At 38.5% G+C, this 18,516-nt stretch overlaps 1 protein-coding gene across 1 annotated transcript in view; it reads left to right on the forward strand.

Annotated features, from left to right (window-relative positions):
- Positions 1-18,516, forward strand: part of LOC131364958 (dedicator of cytokinesis protein 2) — a 115,154-nt gene that overhangs the window by 35,995 nt on the left and 60,643 nt on the right. The window contains exon 25 of the mRNA XM_058408462.1: positions 12,718-12,860. Coding sequence (XP_058264445.1) covers positions 12,718-12,860 — 143 coding nt within the window. The remainder of the gene's footprint in view (positions 1-12,717; positions 12,861-18,516) is intronic.

The raw sequence follows: 18,516 nt of genomic DNA on the forward strand, positions 1-18,516 counted from the left end.
TAATCATTCTGTCATATATGTGCCTCTTATAGTCTATCTGTAAAAATGTGTTCCCTTGTTCTCTGCTCTATTCTATGATTTTATCTCAGTCACTCTCGACCTTTCATTCCCTTTTTTTCACTGTATTGCCTTTTTTCCCTTTTCTCTGTGTCATGATCTTTGCTTTAGTTAGTCAAATCAGACTAAGCAGAATTGAGTGGACACAATACATTACAGCAAACTAACAGACAAATGCACAACAACAGCAACTACAGGAAAGCATTTAAAACCACCACTGGGAAATCCCAGGCTGCCAAGCAATAAAAACATTACATATGCACTCAGACAGCTGACTCTTATTGTTAAATCCTGTTAGTTAAATAATGTTAAGCAGTAAAGCATTAAAAAAAAAACCCTGCGCCTCTACGAATATGTAGGACACCAGTGTAAATCACAGATGATCACAGATCAAGCATCAGCTATTGCTAATTAAGACAACATAACACTTTATTGATCCCAGGTGGGACTTTTACGTGTTACTGCAGCACACAAATAATGCAAATTAACCAGAGCAACACGGTAAAAAAGAATCCTGTAGATTTTGCAGTAAATTACTGTCAATTAATTAGACAATAAGCTAAATATTACAAGCCGTAAATCTGTATTTCGTGAAAAATGTGGTGCTTTTACAGCCACTTCCTGTATCCCACACAACCATACTGATGAATTTGAATAGTGCAATAGAGTAAACACAAAGCTGTGCAGTATTTTTTAAATCATATATATATATATATATATATATATATATATATATATATATATATGTATATATAAACCATTGCTTGTCACAAAAGAAGGCCATGATGTACCAGAAGAAGATACGACACAAAGGTCATTTATAGAAATGCATTCAAAGTGCAGTAGCATTCATAACACCAGATGTGTTCCTCATAACTCTGTGCGTCTTGCAAAGAAATGGCAATCATATAAAGGATGTTTTGCAAATAAAATTAAACTATGCAGAACATTTAGTTAAGTGGAACAAGTTAGTGTTAGAAAACTTGTTCAGGTATATGCCAGTTTTATCTAAACTGCCATATACTTTCATACTTTTTTATATTTCATAGATACTTAGTAGTAAAGTACACGTTTTGAAGAGCAAGCATATTATATTAAAGTAAAAAATGAGCAGATTAAAATGTTTGTTACAAAAAACCATTTCATTGCCTCCCACATGCTGCTGAGGTTACATGACCAGCATGTAGTTGGGAAGCTGCAGTGACATACATCAGCATGACATTTGAGGAGCTACAGAGTGACATGTATTGCTTCTATAAAATGGTCCCACCAACGGAAAAACAAAACATGATTGGCTGATTTCACTGATTCTGGAGGCACTGTGAAGTCCTTACCAGTAGTGATTTGTAGTTCATAGACATCCATAAGCCTATATGTTCCCTTGAGGATATTAACACCTTTGGCACGTTTTTGCATCACAGAGATCAGGTTATCAAAACTGTTTTTCTTCTTTTCAAAAACTCTGGATCCTGGACTGTTTTCGATTCATGCATGTCAGTAAATGACGCAGTCCCATATGCCATTTCACCACCTGCACGCACCATACGGGATTCTAATATAAATAGTCTAACTAAAATGTGCTCTTTGGCTCATGGTGATTGGCCCAAGGCCATCACAGTGTTCCAAAACCTGGCTTGTAGCTCCCTGTGCTGCTATCCGTTTGCTCATTTAATTATTCATGCACTTGTTTATTTATTTGCGAGTTACCGCCTCCCTTGCGAGCCACACTGACAGGCATTTTAATTGAAAATTGTCCTGCGTATTAGGCTGAGGCAAGGCTCTATTTTGTGGCATGTCGTCAGAGATGAGCGAGAGCGGAGCGAGACGTTTATACCCTGTAATAGCCTGGTCAGCCTATCAGCACCAACCAATACATGCTTAATCCCTAACGTGTCAGATGGAGGGGGTGGAGAGCGGGTTATGGGAATGAGTGATGTGACAGGCGAGTTTGAATGGATGTGAATTGCAGGCAGAAGGGATTTCCATCACCTGACTGATTGCAGTTCCTGTCAGTAGTGAGGCTTCTAACCAGGGAGTATGATTATTTTGGTAACATTTAACAATAACAGTACAAGAATAATCGTGCACTAATACCTGAATTAATAAATTAAATATGAGCTGTGAACATGTACTAATCAAGGACTAATGAAGAGCTAACTGTAACCTACGACATTAATTAACACGTTGCGCTAAACTCAAACATGCTCAATCAAACAAGAAAGAATATATATTAAGCAAATCGAATTTCAAGTTGTTTATATTATTTGCATATCTGGCTATGTACGCAAACATCATTTGTTGGATTACTTTCATAATTCTCATTATCGAACATAGAAAGACTAATAATAAACACCTATCATTTTATCTCGACCAATTTTGTGTCATTGCCTTCCATTTCTCTTCCAATCCCACTGTAGTACTGGGACATGCTCTGGATGGGTCAGGTCCCGGGCTCTGCTTCTTTACCCACAAGAGTGAAATGAATAGAGTAACATCTATTCATTTAGCAGACGCTATTACACTGTAAAACATGATAGCCTGATTAAGTTGCGTGAACTTATTTCTTTAACTCTTTTTAACTCCAGTTGTGATGTGGAACTCAAGTTAAAGATAAAGTCTTGACTACTTGTAACCTGTAACAAAGATCAACTTTAAAACAAATGGACTAATTACGTTTTTTTTAAATGCAACGGGTTAAAGTTCATTCCTAAGTTTATCCATCATGAAATGTGTCTATTGACATTAACACGCAGTCTTCTATAAGATCATTTTCTGCAGTCTTAGATGGAGTGTGGTTTAATTTGCCTTTATGTAAATGTAACATGTACTTAAGAAGGAGAAGAAGACTTTATTATCACCATGCATACATTACAGCACAGTGGAATTATTCTCTTTGCATATCCCAGCTAAGGAAATCAGAGCACAGGGGCAGTTATGATACAGTGCTCCTGGAGCAGAAAGGGTTAAGGGCCTTGCTCATTTGCCCAGCAGAGGCAGCTTGACGGTGCTGGGGGCTTGAACCCTGATCTTCTGATCAGATTCTTAAACACATGAGCTACCACCGCCCCTAGCAAAGGCAGCAGGTGGTAAGGTGGTCTCACATCATAGTTCCATTTTGCTCTTTGCTATTTTGTTAGTAAATGCATTAACTCTAACTAGTTCTTATTTAAGTAAGTGTTAATTCAAATATCAGTGCATGATTATTTATGTGCTGTAAGTGTAAAATATCTTAAAATGATGATTGTTGTCCAAAAGTTGTTTAGTCAAGAGTTTTATAGTCTGTATATAAAATGGCTTGGTGTTAGCATCATGAATTGATAAACACCACAAATTCATGTTCAATCATTAAAAGTGTCAGTTCTAAGTATATCCAATAAGACTGTGGGATTATGGATGCATGTACACCACTGCATGTCATTATCTCACACAGATGCATTTGACAGGTGATTATTTAATTTCCACTTGAAATGAAATTAGATTCATGAATATAATATAGGGCAATTAACTTGGATTATTCTACTGTCACACGCTAATATCTGACAGACTGAGATCATTAAAGCATTAAACAGCAATTATGAAGCCATGTCATTGAGGTGTGAGAAAGATTTTCTGACTTTTTAAACATTTATTTTGCATTACCAGGAAGTTAGGAAGTCAGCTGTGTGATGACGGTGACATTTGAATCTGATTTTATTAAACAGATGCAGAAATTCCAGCAATCATCAGCTGATGGAATAAAGTATATTTTCATCAGAAAGTGAGCTGATGTTTTCGAAGTCACTGTAACAAGACAGAGTGTGATTCAATATGAACTGTAATGTCGTTCTGGTATATTTCTTAAGTAATTTTTCTGTCAAATCAATCGTATTATTATATTGTTGATGTGAAAAGGATCTACTCGTGAACTGATCTGCATGAGCAACAAAATAATAGCATGCTCATCCAGAAGTAAACAATCAAAAGAGCTGCAACTAGCAACTGATAAGCTGGGTTGACAATGTCGGTGGATTTTAAGCCAAATTAAGCAAGGATGTTGGTGGAAAAAGCAGGTCTGTGGGTGAAGGTTTTTTGGTGGGCATGTTATCACTAAACACAGACAGATACTATGCCAAACAAAGAGGAAATGTAAGCGCAGGCAGTGTATCTATGAGGTACAGAACCGTTTCTGTTTAAAGGTAGATTCAGAGAAGGGGAGGGAGATTGACTGAGTGGAAAATGTCTATACCAGACAATGATTTAAAATAAATAAATAAATGATATAAAAATATATGTATTGCAGACACAGTGCAGGTGCACTAAGAAGAAAAAAAGCATTTCTTTCCAAATGGTTTTTGCGGCTAGATTCAGGTCTTTGAGGTGTAGTTGAGCTGGAAACAAAGAAGATAAGATAGAACTTCATTCATCCCGAAGCCAGAGACTGCTTCAGATAACTAGAAAAATAAATATACTGTAAATGAAATAATCTGTATATACAAATGTATTCAAAAGTACAAAATATATAAAAAATATGAATGAAATATAAAATATAAATGAAAAATAAATTAAATGAACTATTCCATATATTCAAAATGTATACCAAGCACAAAAAGGTGCCCATGATGTGATATTGCACAAAATAGGATATTGCACATGATATTATATTAACTTACACTGTAGATTTACGTTAATATAACTTGCGTATATTTACAATATCTATAATTAACAAGATGACCTTGGGATAAAAATCTCCCTGAAAAGACATGAGGATAAACCTGTGAGAGAAATGACTCAAAACTGACCTTATCCTCTTTTTTAGGTACAAGACAAACTCCCCTCTACACCATAAGATCTGCCGAGAATTAAACATAAGGCACAGAGATTTTGCTGATAAATCAGTCCTGTCTAGTGATCTTGACTGTCTCAAGAGCATGCATGACTTTAGATCAGAGCAAATATCACAACTGTAGGGTGGATCAGGTCGGATCTCACACCACTGGGTGATTTGGGAAGATAATCATTTAAGACCAGATGAAAATCAGGATAGCTTCTGTGATCATTGTTCTCAAAATAATCCCAGATCTTACTGACCAGGTTTGGGTTATAATTCAGTACCACATTATGATGGAGGTTTAACTGGACTGACCTAAAATTCACATGACCTCCAATCTGCCAGGTCGGTAGAATGAAAGAAAGAAATCAGAATTGAAAATGTCAGAGCCACTAGCTTTGTTCAGACAGCAGAGCAATCTGATTTATTTCTTTCACCAAGACTGCTTTCAGACAAACTATTCAGACAAAATTATGTATGAGCAGATGAAAGCTTTCTACCATCTTGAATGGGTTTGGGCCAGACAAAAAAAAATTGACAAGGGTGACCTATTATATTTTTGTTGTTGCTGTTATTTGGCAACATTGGGAAGCATCATTCCTGGAGAACAACTAAGCCACGTTCTTAGAAATTGAATTTAAAAGCACAAAAAGGTGGGAAAATGCATTTGGAGTTTGTGACCTGTATGATTTCTATTCACATATGTTCACTTGACTGATGCCTGTATCCAAAATAATTGACAATATAGACAGGGTACATCTGGGCTATTGACCTTTCTTGTTTAAGGACCCATATCTGGCAGCGCTAGGATTCGAACCTCCAACCTTCTGATGTATGGTGATGTGAGATTTATTGCTGGAATTAGCATGAAAAGAAATCTGTGTCACATAAGCTGTTGGCATTTTGACCTATTCCATCTATGATCTTTTGATTTGGGAGATGTACGTGAATCTGAGAACAGAGTGGCAGATGGAAAGGAAAAACATTATGATTAACTCAGCGTTACATAACCTCAACAATACATCACACACACATACCTAGCACAACAGACAAATAAGGACTTGTGCTATTTCTTCCTTGTGCATAAAAACGATGAATAGACTTGAGTGCACACGAGCTCGCATACTCATACGTGCCAAGATGACTCTCATCTGACTAATTCGTATGCACTGAAAGTGAATTAAAGTTTCTATCCACGGCCCTAATGTGGCTGTTGTTATGGTTACTCTTGCCAAGGGCTGGTCTCAACCGTGATCATCCTGCTGGGCTAAAAGCATTAAACCCACCCTGCCTTTTCAGTGTTTTTGTGCTCACTATGGCACCAGCTGTCTTTGTAGTCTGTGATTGTGCATTATTATAAGCTTTTGGATGCAAATGGTAGATGTCATGTGTGCATGTCTTTTTGCACAGTGATTAATGTGCTCGAAAATTTTACAGTTTTGCTGTAGCTGGTATTATCCTTACAAACTTTTAATTTTTTAGAATGAACTTCTATGCACACATAGAGATTCCTCCACTTTTCTCTGTCCCTTCATTTCTCTGTATGACATGTAGATCTTATTTAAGCTGCCTAAGTAATTGAAATGGCGTTCCATTACAGAGCGGAATGCGTTATCGTTAGCTCTCCGAGATGAATCCAAGGATGAAAAATGAGTGAGCAATTTCTTCAGAGAAGGGAATGGGATGAATTATGATTGCCACAGCAACACATAACCCTTGTCATCTGCCCAGAGACACGATGCCTGTCTTTCTGTATGTGTGGCCGAGGTCATCGGTATCCACGTTGTAGTCTCTGCAGATTAGTCAATACTTTTGGCATTGACCTCCTCTACCAAGAGCTCTGAAATAAACACCTCAACATCTCAGAAATACTGCAGCACTGCTTTGCACAGCGGATACAGTGGCCAATGAGTTATGGACATGCTTGCGTGAACACACACACACACAAACCAAAAAAACACACCACAGCATCATGACCTGCATTCTGACTGCCCTAAGCTAAACCAAGTGTGTGTGTGGCCTTGAGAAAGTGCTTGGTGGTTAATTTTTCCTGGCGTGTTTTTTGCTGTGACGGAAGAAAAGTGCTGCCCTCAATATATAGACCCGGTGGTGAACCTTGCAGTCACCTTAAATAAGGTGTCAAACATTATCTTCCTCTATGTCTCTCTTTTTTCCTCTGTCTGTTGACATCCACATGAACCATGCTTTCACATAAAATAAGAATGTCAGTGCCTCTCTCTCTCTCTCTCTCTCAGATCTGTGGTCACTTTGTATAAGATGTTGGTACCCAACCACCCCACTAAACCCACCCCTCTCCTCCCTTCCCTTTCCTCTTGTCCAGCTCACTGCATCCACACAAACCTTGAAGGGACATTGTGTATTACAGCAGCTCTGAAAGACCACTCATGCAAGACATACAGTATTTCTGAAGCAGTTACACTTTAATCTACAGCGTGTGTGATAGATGTGCATAAAACACACAACGTGCATTAAGCTGTGCTTTTCATGTCTCCTTGCTTTTATTCTGCACTGAAATCCTAACCTACAGCCAACCTGTAGTTACATAGCAAAGTGTTAGTACAGTAGTGTTAGTACAGTGGGGGGGGTGGAACAGTGGAAAAAACACCTGACAAAAACGCGAGCACAGCATTTCTTTATTACAATCAATGAATTAAGAAAGGATGGAAAGGGAACCAAAGTCCATGCTGGCTAGCAGTCCAGATTTAAAAGAGTCTCAGCTTGGCATCAGAAATTACAGCCATCCTCCCTTTACTCTCAGTCCCCAATAAAGCCACAGGAATGGCAGCGCTGAAAGATAGAAACACACTGCCAACATCCAACGTACTAATCTCACAGCACTTATTATCCACACAAATTAGCAGTCTCACAGCACTTACATTACTAGTCTACCCTAAAAGATCAGAATCGGCTGACTTAAAAATCACTTCTTTAATATAATCATCCAATCCGAATTCTCTCCTTTTATGGGTGATTGACGGAAATACTAATAGGCCCACTCCTAATCGAAATCAATCGTACTCACAGCGTGACCCGATAGCCACCCTGCTATCCAGTCTAGCTTAGTCACATGCAGCAGAATCACGTCAGTGTTTGCTCTCATCCTCAGTAGACTCTTCCAGCCACAGTAGACTCTCGCAGCCGTCATCCACCCGTCTCACATGCTGCTAGCCCAACAAACCGCTGGCTCCTCCATCTTTACTTACAGGGCGTTTCACACTAACAGGGCGTTGCACACTCAGAGGCATTGCACATTCACATGTGTTGCATATTCACACGGCCATAGACCGGCACACCACAGGCAGAACACTCGAACCGCTGACTCTTCCGCCTTTACTCACAGGGCGTTGCACCTCATGCAGCCATAGGCCGCCATGCCGCAGGTGAAGCACTCAAAGCGTTGACTCCTCCGCCTTTACTCACAAGGCGTTGCACACTCACATGGCGTTGCACCTCACACAGCCATAGGCCGCCACGCCACAGGCGAAGCACTCATCACATACAATGCCGTCACAGCAAGCCCCTTCTCTTACTCGCCCCCCTCGTTGTGCCAGTTCCGGTTTCAATCACCTGCTGCTGCTTCCTGTGTCCCAATCACACTGCTTACAAAAACAAAAAAGAAAATACACAGCAATCTACACACAAACAAAACACAACGATTCAAAGTGAACGCATGCAACAATATACAAAAAAATACATTAAGCAACACACCAATCACAATATTCACAATATTTATTGACCCTCTATCTCACGTTACATTTTTCTTAGCTGGGCTGTAATGTTGTAAACTCTAGCTGTCCTCATCCTCCATGTTTTATTGAAACTGTGGCTCATTTCAGCTTTTCTTTACTTTCAAAACATAGCAGTGTGTATGAAACATGTTACTTGCAGCATCCTTGCACTTCACTCAGGCATCTATAAATGATGTTTATTAAAAATCATCACTTTATTCTGCTTGCAGACTAAATTATTACAGTTTTTAAATTGTAGTAATTGTATAAAAAAATGCAGTAAACCCTTTTTACCAGTACCCCACTGTTCCATTCTACTGGATGAATGTAAATCAAACATTTTCAATCAGTATAAACAAGTGAATTATTTTATTGCAAGTCTGATATAAAATGAGTCAGGACTCTGTTGGCTTTTTTTACCTCCGTCGGGATAACCTTAAACAGAATTTTAGTGGATGAATATAACACCTTCAAATATTAGATGCTTCTGAACAAGCACTTGGGGCATCTCCGAAAGCAGGAATTGGTTTAAAATCACCATTTATTTTGAAGATAGAAACATTTGTGTGTGGAAAAAAAGTAACTGTGCTTGTTTTTCTAGGAAAATAATGCCTCTAGTAGACCAGATAAAAACAAATACTACAAATTCTGCAGTGTCTGCTTTCATATGAGCCATTAACTGCCACTGTGAAGTGTGAAATGACAAAGAAATTCAATACTGAACATGGACACAACAAAACAGGCTAAGATTCCATTTTTTAGCCTCTAAAAAAAGACTAAAATAGGCATTCTTTATACTGATTAGGCTTTTATACGTAGGTCATTAATTCACTTTTATTTGTTCTGGTGTCTTTATTTTTGGAAAGCTGCAAAAGTATCTAACAATGCTTGGGAGTTTTAGCTTTTAGCACTGGATTCCATCTTGTTTGATTTTCCGAACTCTAAAGATGGCGATGCAGTGAGGGGGATTGTAACAACACAGAGGATGAAGATAAATCTAAATGAATCTGTCAGACATTCCTTTTATCCACATTCTGGTCTTCTTGCATTTCCACATTATTTCTCATAGCAATAATAGAACAATAAAATATGTACTTTGTATGTATGTAAATAATTTAGTGCACTTAAAAGAATTAAGGCTGTTACCCTTGTTCTCTGTGTCTGTCTATCTCAGGCTCTGCCTCTGCTTTGCCTTACTTCAAGGGGTTTTTACTTTTATTCATTTATTGTCCTTTAAAGTTCCATTAAATTTCCTGCACACATTTTCTGGCACATATTGCCAGCTTGGCAGTTGCTGAAGTCTTGCTGAATGTGAAATGTTATAGGTATAACCATCACCTCTACTCCTGGCATTTTCCTGGCTAGTAGAAACAATGAGTCACTGAGGACAGCAAAAAATAATCACTTTGCCATGTATAGGGAGCGAACAGCTGCTGGTGCAATGAACAGATGTGGTGCCAAGGCTCCATACTAGTGGCGGAAAGTCTCACTAGGCGATGTGGATGCAGGTTTCTGCTGTCTCCTCATGATCTCTACCTTTGTGCCCTTAAGCAAAGTAATTAACCCCATGTGATCCTGGAGGTGGTGTAAAGTGGCACTTGGGGTCAGGCTTATTTTACTTACACCACAGTGGTCTTGAAAAACAGCAGTGATATCGTGATGTCTCACTGGCCAGCCATGGATGATAAAGGTCACAGGAAAATGAAAGAAATTATGGTGGAGTAGCATGCTGCATTATAATTTTGGAGTCTTGCTTCAAATTGTCAGTGTCTGTTCAATTCTTGTTCCCTGATTTGCTCGGGCATGGTTTATTAATGGTTTATTAACTGAGGTATTATTTAATGAAATACACGTTCGGATGACTTATTTTCACTAACTCTTTGGTAAAAAATGATGCATTAAATATTTGTTTCTTCAGGCTCTCTGGTTTTGTAGCTGTGGCAATGACTCCAAGCCTTTTACATTAACAGTAACATTTGAAATCATGAGTGCCATTGTCAGGTGCCATTTGCTTAATTGTATTTTATATGAGGTGTGTATTTCATTCTCAGGTTTGCACTCTCATGTTTTAATTCCCTCACTGCATGGTGAACAGCACTACCGTTTTGTATGTATACATCTGCCAGGATGCTGTTCCAGTGCATAAAACAAGTGATTTATAATCAGACACAAACAGATCAGGAAAACACTAGTGTGTAATTAAGCATCTTTTATCAAGATAGAACTCCTGATTGTCCTTGTACAAAGCAATCTGGGTTTCATGGAGCATGCAAGAAAATCAGCAAACGGCTTTAAGCCAAAGCTTTGTCTCAAATGCATACCACTGTGTACTAATCTAGAAGATTTGTACATGAGCAGTTTAAAGAATAAAACATGAAGGAGGTATTGTTATAGGGAACGAATCAAATTTGCAATGAAACTGAGGTTCTGTTTCCATCCTGATGTTGCCTGTTCTCCTATAACGGCATCCAAACTGTTTTATTCCCCTTATACCACATCAGTTAATGTTTAATGTTTGCAGATTTTTATTATTTAGGAATGATGGACATGTCAGTAAAACAGCTTAGTTCCTGTCATCACTTACATTGTAGCAGCTATAAACAGTCCTTCCTTCAGCAGTCTCTTTTTTCCTCGCTCTCTTTATGCTAATAAGATAAAAATAAAAAATAAAAATACATAGCTTGTCACGTTACCAAGAATTGTCCATTACCTCACTTCACCCTCACCTTCTATCCTCTGGTGCATAAAGGGACTAGTTAGTTTTCATTGCTCTACACATCATGTATTCGGAAACTACCGTTCATTATCTATCATCCATTTTACTGTCTACATTTGTTCATATTTCTCTGTAGGAACTCATTAGACAAGTCTGTATCCTCAAACGACATTAAGAATCTAACATTACTGTGTTTTCAGACTGCTAGTCTCTGATTTATGTTTTATTTTTTTAATACCAGTATTTTAAAATCACTGATCCCAAGTTACACAGCATGTCTCACTTTGCATTCTTAAAAGTTTGTTGTACTTCCTGATACTTTAGATGTTCCCATATAGACACCCTAAATATCTGCACTTCCCAAAAATACATCTCCTTAAAGAATTTAAGTCTTTCTATTGCTTTAGTGCATAATCTCACCTGGATACTGAAGATTTGCACCTAAGACCTTTTTCTGTAATCATAAAGACAGTCCTTTGCTCATCCCTAATCATAATACTGTGCTAAACACCCTGATTATTTCAATACAAACTGCTTGACTTTACTCTTCTACACCTGTAATAATGTTAATCTTACTATCAGATATCACCCATAAAAGAATGGGTTCCATTTACAGTCTTGTGGGTTCCATTTACAGTCAATGGGTTCCATTTACACTTAGTGCTCCATCCTCATGTGAATTCTGTTTTTCTTTGCCTCTCACAACTGGTTTACTGATCCATATCTGGATTATTTGTAAAGCCGCATTGTGCCACTGACTGTTGTTAAGAGTGCAATACAAATACATTTTTTGCTCACCTTTGTTTAGGAATCCCTTAAAATTCCAGCTTATTTAATAACTACCTTGAAACTAATGGGAAGTGTATATTGTATACGAGAAGTAAGTCTGGACCTACTAATGGCTCCTGGGTGTATAAGAGGTTAACAGCATGCATTGATATTGATTCTGAATTCATAATCTGTTCACTGTGAACTCTGATAAGCTCACGTTATTCACTGGCTGAGGATGGATATTGCCTGAAAGAGCGTGGCTATCCATCTCTGTCTAAGCACAATGCAGACACATACACTACCTGAGGATGTATGCATCTGTCTCACCTCCTCAGACCTCTTAGCGGGCACAGTCAGCACATTAAAAACTCGTTTAGCTTCTGGCTCGTTAGACGCTCATTACTAACAATGCACCTTCAAGTTTCCACTGTGAGGGTGAGGGTCACTCCATCACTCATGCACACAGACACCCGTTCAAGGAAACTCCAGAGGAGGTGGAAAGACGCTGAAATGCACAATCATTGTATAAGCAGGCAGATCTTTGTCTTTCAGTGTGATACATCTATTGCTATGTGGACAGTCTCATTTCAAATATTCCACTATGATGTCATTTCCAGATTGTCGTGACATAATGTTACCCATGATGCTTAAGGAGCTGAGTGGGGCATTGTCTGATGTGGGAGACGGGCCACAGGATGAAAGGCGGAACAGTGTGGAGCTCCTCAACAACATCCTGGAGGTTCTCAGTCGCAAGGATGTGGTAAGAGCTTCATCAACGATGCACTAATCAATCACATGCAGTACCTTCATGAAGCACTTTACCTTAATCAAGCACAACACACCACACCACAGATGTGACCAGTGCCCGTTTTATCTTCTGAATAAATATTTACAAAAAGTTAATGCCTACTGGATTTAAAAAAAATAAATAACTGACTGATTGTTCCTCACTGTGACAATTTTAGGTCAGCTCATAATGATATTTACCAGTGAACCAGCTCCAGTTTCTTAATGATTCCTGTCTTCTCTTTAAACCTTTTATTCAGTTTAGAACAGCTTGAACTATTTTTTGTTTTACAATTATTCTTTATTATTAAAAGATTAATTTAAATACGATTTTTATTATCCTTTTACATTACAGTTTATCTGTTTACGATATAGAACCAATAGACAGTATGGTAGCACTTCATTTTAGTTGATTAGAAACTCTACTATATAAGATTAGCATGAACTATCCTATAAACTGATTCTCTACATCAATCAACAGTGTAACCACAGAGTCCAGACGAACTACATTCGATATTCTAATGGAAACAAGGCTATGGGGATGTGGTAGCTTAGTGGTAAAATCTACTCATTGGAAGGTAGTGAGTTCAAATCCCAGGTCCACCAAGCTGCCACTGCAGTGCTCTGTTGTGTAAGATGAGATAAAAAGTATGCCACCCTGGGTAAGGGTGTCTGCTAAATGACTGTAATGTAAATGTGTCTATAAACTGGCCTTTTTAAGTAAAGTGACAGCAAAGGGAACAGCACTTTCCAAGTAAAGTGACAGCAAAGTTGGTAGATTTCTACTAATGAGTACAAACCACAAACTATTTAATTACATAAATAATTAAGTGTATCATGGTGGCTAGCATATTTGAATAACACCTCGAGGGTTAGGTTTCTCTTCATTTACATTTATATTTCTGTCCATTTAGTAGGCACTCGGATAAAGAGCAACTTAAATTTTTTATCTCATTTTATACAGCTGAGGGTTAAGAGCCTTGCTCAGAGCCTGAGCAGTGGTGGACCTGGGATTCAAACTCACAACCTTCCAATGTTTGCATGTTCTCCTGACCCGCAGGGGTTTCCTCTGGGTACTCTGGTTTCCTCCCCCTGTCCAAGGACATGCTATGTAGGCTGATTGGCATCTTGGAATTGTCCATAGTGTGTGAATGGGTGTGTGCGATTGTGCCCTGTGATAGACTGGAATCCTGTCCTGGGTGTACCCTGGCTTGTTCCCCAAGTCTTCTGGGATTCCCCCGCAACCCAGTAGGATAGGTGGTGTAGAGAGTGGATGGATGGATGTAAATAACTATTCAGCTCCACTTATTCCAACAAATGTAACCACCATGAATAGTCAGTTGAGGGTTTACATTATTATTGGTCAATTCGGTTCCCCTTAGGAGAATTAAGATGTATGTAAATCTGAAACAGAAGTACCAAAAGGGTAAGCAAGCATGGGAAAGGGATTTGTGTTTCCATAAAAAATAATGACTTCCATTAATATTATTTATAAAGCAAATCATTCAGTTCAACACACATTGTATACTGGACATTTTCTTATTTATTTTTATGATTATACTGCTTTATGTCCTGGGTTGAGAGGACAGTCATTGCTTAGTGCTGAGTGGGGGATTATGAGAGGATTATTGATTTAAAACTGAGGACCTTGGTAATTTTAAATGCTGATGAGCAATAAAAATGATCTCTCTCTCTCTCTCTCTCTTACTCACACACCACACACAAGTGGGTGGGCTAGAGGAGCCCATACTTCAAAGTCAATGGATAATACTTTAGCTTGAGTTACTTTGATGGCTTGGATGGATTGAAGCTTGAACTCTAAGTATGAAACAGAAAGAAAAGAGAAAAATGGGTCAAAATGAGTGATTACAGGGAGAATTTGGAGAGCCGAGAGATGATGCGGTTTGTTCCAGCCACGTGCTGAAAAGATGAACATGCAGTGAATTTGTAAAGGAGAACAAGAGACACAGACACAGAGAGAGAGGGAGGGAGGGAGGGAGTGAGAGTGAGTGAGTAGCATGTGCTGGTCTGCTATAATCCCCTTTCTTCCTTGTAAAGGTTCTGCTGCTCTTAGGGGAGCTCTAAAGAACCTAAGAAGAAATAGCATGAAATGATGCCGTCTGTGTGCTTGTAGAGCAGCAGAGTACAGTTTTATCGCCACTTAAATCCTATTCGACTATCACATGGATTACAGATTAGAATGAAGCCTGCAGAGACACAGAAAGAGACAGAGCAAAGATAAGGGCTGAATGAGGAGATAAGGTGACGGGCAAGGAGAGTAGCACAGAAAAGACTTAAATGGAGAGAAAGCAAACAGAGGAGAAGAGAGCTGGCAAATAGACAGACAGAAGTAAATCTCTTTTCGAATGTATAATCACTTCAGTGTCCTCATTGTCTTCTATTATTTAATTAGGTTTGAAATTATTAGTCATATCACCATCGGCGTTATTGATATGTTTCTGTTTTGTGAATACATTAAGACGGTCATGCAGATCTCGGTTCCGTTCTGATAAGATTTTGACCACATGCATCGAATCAAAATATGACAAAAGTCAAATATGATCAACCCCCAATTACTGTATCATGTACAGTATGCTAATCAGCTTATATAAGTAGATAACCCATTTCCTACTAACCTACTTGTTTCTTGTTACCAGTGTTTCTGTGCAAAAAAAAACCAGATGTTATTAGGCGAGAGTATTGAGTTCAATCAGGTTTAAATTGATTACACATTTCTTCCATTTTCTGCACTTCTTTTCTGCACATTTTTATGTAGAGAGACAACCAGGATATTACAGTATTACTCGACACCAATCATATTCAGGCTATTAATCAAGCTATTAATTAATTAATAAATTAATCTTAGTTTTTTAGACCATCTTTTAGGAGATGAAAGAAAGGAGGAAAACAGGTGATGGAGAGTTGTAGTGGTAGTGAAATAAAAATGAGCGAGTGTGGAGGGAGTGTAAACAAAAGGTCATAAGGGCCAGGCACAGACAGTGAGTAATGGGGGAATGGAGGAAGATGACCAGAAGAGGAAGGAAAAGTGACACAAGGTCACACATTCTCTCTTTTCCCTCGGCACTTCGCTCCTCTTCCTTGCTCTCTTCTATAACTGGATTCTGGGAGCATTTCAAATTTCTAATAAAAACAAGCATCAAGAGAAAGGTCTGAAGAGGTCGTGTGCTCTCTCTCTCTCTCTCTCTCTCTCTATACAATCTACGTAGCTGTTGCTATACGAGACTAGCACGACACTACACAAGCCTTAAGGAACATGGGAGTAAAGGCCCACCATGAAGAAATCAATAGAAAAAAAAACCCCAATATAAATAGAACACAAATAGAAATAGCTCAGTGTTCAGATTTTATGTGTTATATTAATCTCAGACAATTTGTATTGACCTTAATTCTGTGACTTCTTGAGGGCATTTAACTATATTGTACTTTAGGATGCTAAAAATAATCATTTAACAAAGAACCAAGCAACAATTTTACCAAGCCGCTTATGGCATACAATTCTGCAGACACTTTAAGACAAAGCAGATTGCAGCTGAGACACAAAGCAAGCCAGCAGATCTGAACGTATTGATGAGCTTTAATCATCTTGCTCAGTCATTGAATTGATTCAGCTCTGAATCTCTATCACTGACCTTCCGGTCATCACTAAATGAAACTATCATAGATCATAGAGCTTCTGGGAAATTGGCAGTAACCTTTGGACATCAAATTAGTAACAATGAACTAATTTCTAAACAAAGACACGCAGCAAGGAAGACACTGTATTGATTGTAACTAAATGTCTATGGCAAGATCAAACTGACATTTGATTATATTTTTGTGAATATAAAATTGGTACTACACCTGAATTTATAGATGTACATAGAATAAAAATGTAATGTAACATAAACACAAATAACACTGTTCCAATGCCATCTCAGGTTATTACTTAAAACTTGTAGCTGTCCCAATTATGTTTAATGCATGCATGAAAATCCTGAGTTTTTATTAGAGTGTAAAAATACAATGTTGAAATCAACCTAGGTACACAGAGGTCTATTGTGTAGTGTTATTGCCCCAGGATCAGGTTTCCTTCTGTCTCCCAAAAACATGCTAAAATAGTAGTACTGGATTGGTTATGTTAATTTGCCCCTGTGTGTGGATGAGGATGCAAATGTGTGTGTTTTGTTTTCCAAGGGGGGTAAAGGATGGTTCTGGACGTATTGCAACTACTCACCAGGATAAAGGTTTCTGATAATGAATAAATGAATGAAAGGGGCTGGATGAAAAAGTAAGGATGAACGAGTAACAGCCGTTTGATTGGGGGTTTTTTAAGAAGAAGAACTGAGGGCATGAAGCCTTTATTATCGCCACACATACATTACAGCAGAGTGGAATTCTTTTCTTCACACATCCCAGCTGAGGAACTTGGGGTCAGAGCACAGGGGCAGCTATGATACAGCACCTCTGGAGCAGGGAGGGTTAAGGGCCTTGCTCAATTGCCAAACAGTGGTGCTGGGGCTTGAACCCCGATCCTCCAAGCAACGACCCACAGCCGTAACCACTTGAGCCACCACTGTTTCATTCAACTATAACTTGCACCTTTATACATTTCGCCGAATCTTGTTAACTGTTACAAGTTTCTTCCTTACCTATCTATGATTTACGACCCTGACTTAAGTCTGTTGCAACTTGCTACTAGGGGTCAAATGGGCCAGTAAGTTATGTAACCTCTGACATAACTAGTCTACTCTTACTACACACTTTTATACATAGCTAATGTGTAATCACACTACTAGATTAGCCATCTGACTATAACCCATCTCGTGCTTCGGTCAGGTCAGATGTTCTGATGCTGGAACCTTCTTGGGAAATGTGGCAAGTTTTATTAGTTGGATATTTGAACAGCAGTCGAAAGTCTGAGCTCATAAGACTCAAAGCCTTAACACGGAAACCTTCAGCTCCGGTAACAGTGAAGAGAATTGCAATTTAATCATGGAATTAAAATGTTTGAACACAACCTGGATGTAGCTGGAGGGTAGAAAAAGAGATAAACAATGAGGATGAAATGAATATTTTAGAAGCTGAGAGGACGCAGGTGTTTCTCTTTTCCCCAAGCGTGCAAACAAGCATGCCGTCACTAACAGAGGTTCATTTTTCCACCTCTCATGGCAAGGAGCTTTTGCAATGTGAGTGTATCTGATTAAGTTGTCACACTAAAGATGTTTGTGTATGAGAGAGAGAGAGAGAGAGAGAGAGAGAGAGAGAGAGAGAGAGAGAGAGAGGCAAATTCTTCGGAAGGATGAAGGGTATAGAGGGCTTTTTTGTGGAATTTTGCCTGCAGGTGTGCACATATGATATTTGAGTTTCAGATAGAGGGATTGAGTGATTGTTGATGCAAAGTGAAACACAATATGAATATGAAAATTGAAATTTTCTCTCTCCATTTCAATCCCTCACTTTATCCTCCTGTGCATCACATACAGCCTACAGATGATGTGAGGCAAAATCCCTTTGCCCTGGTTTTGCTTTGTATGGGGAGTGCAGTGCCACTTTAGTGACTTGATTTTCACTGAAAGTGTATTTTTTGTGCATTATTATCCATATCATTATTACATACATACAGAGCTAGT

This window comes from Hemibagrus wyckioides, linkage group LG14 (genome assembly GCF_019097595.1).
Source record: "Hemibagrus wyckioides isolate EC202008001 linkage group LG14, SWU_Hwy_1.0, whole genome shotgun sequence".
NCBI classification, from domain to species: domain Eukaryota; kingdom Metazoa; phylum Chordata; class Actinopteri; order Siluriformes; family Bagridae; genus Hemibagrus; species Hemibagrus wyckioides.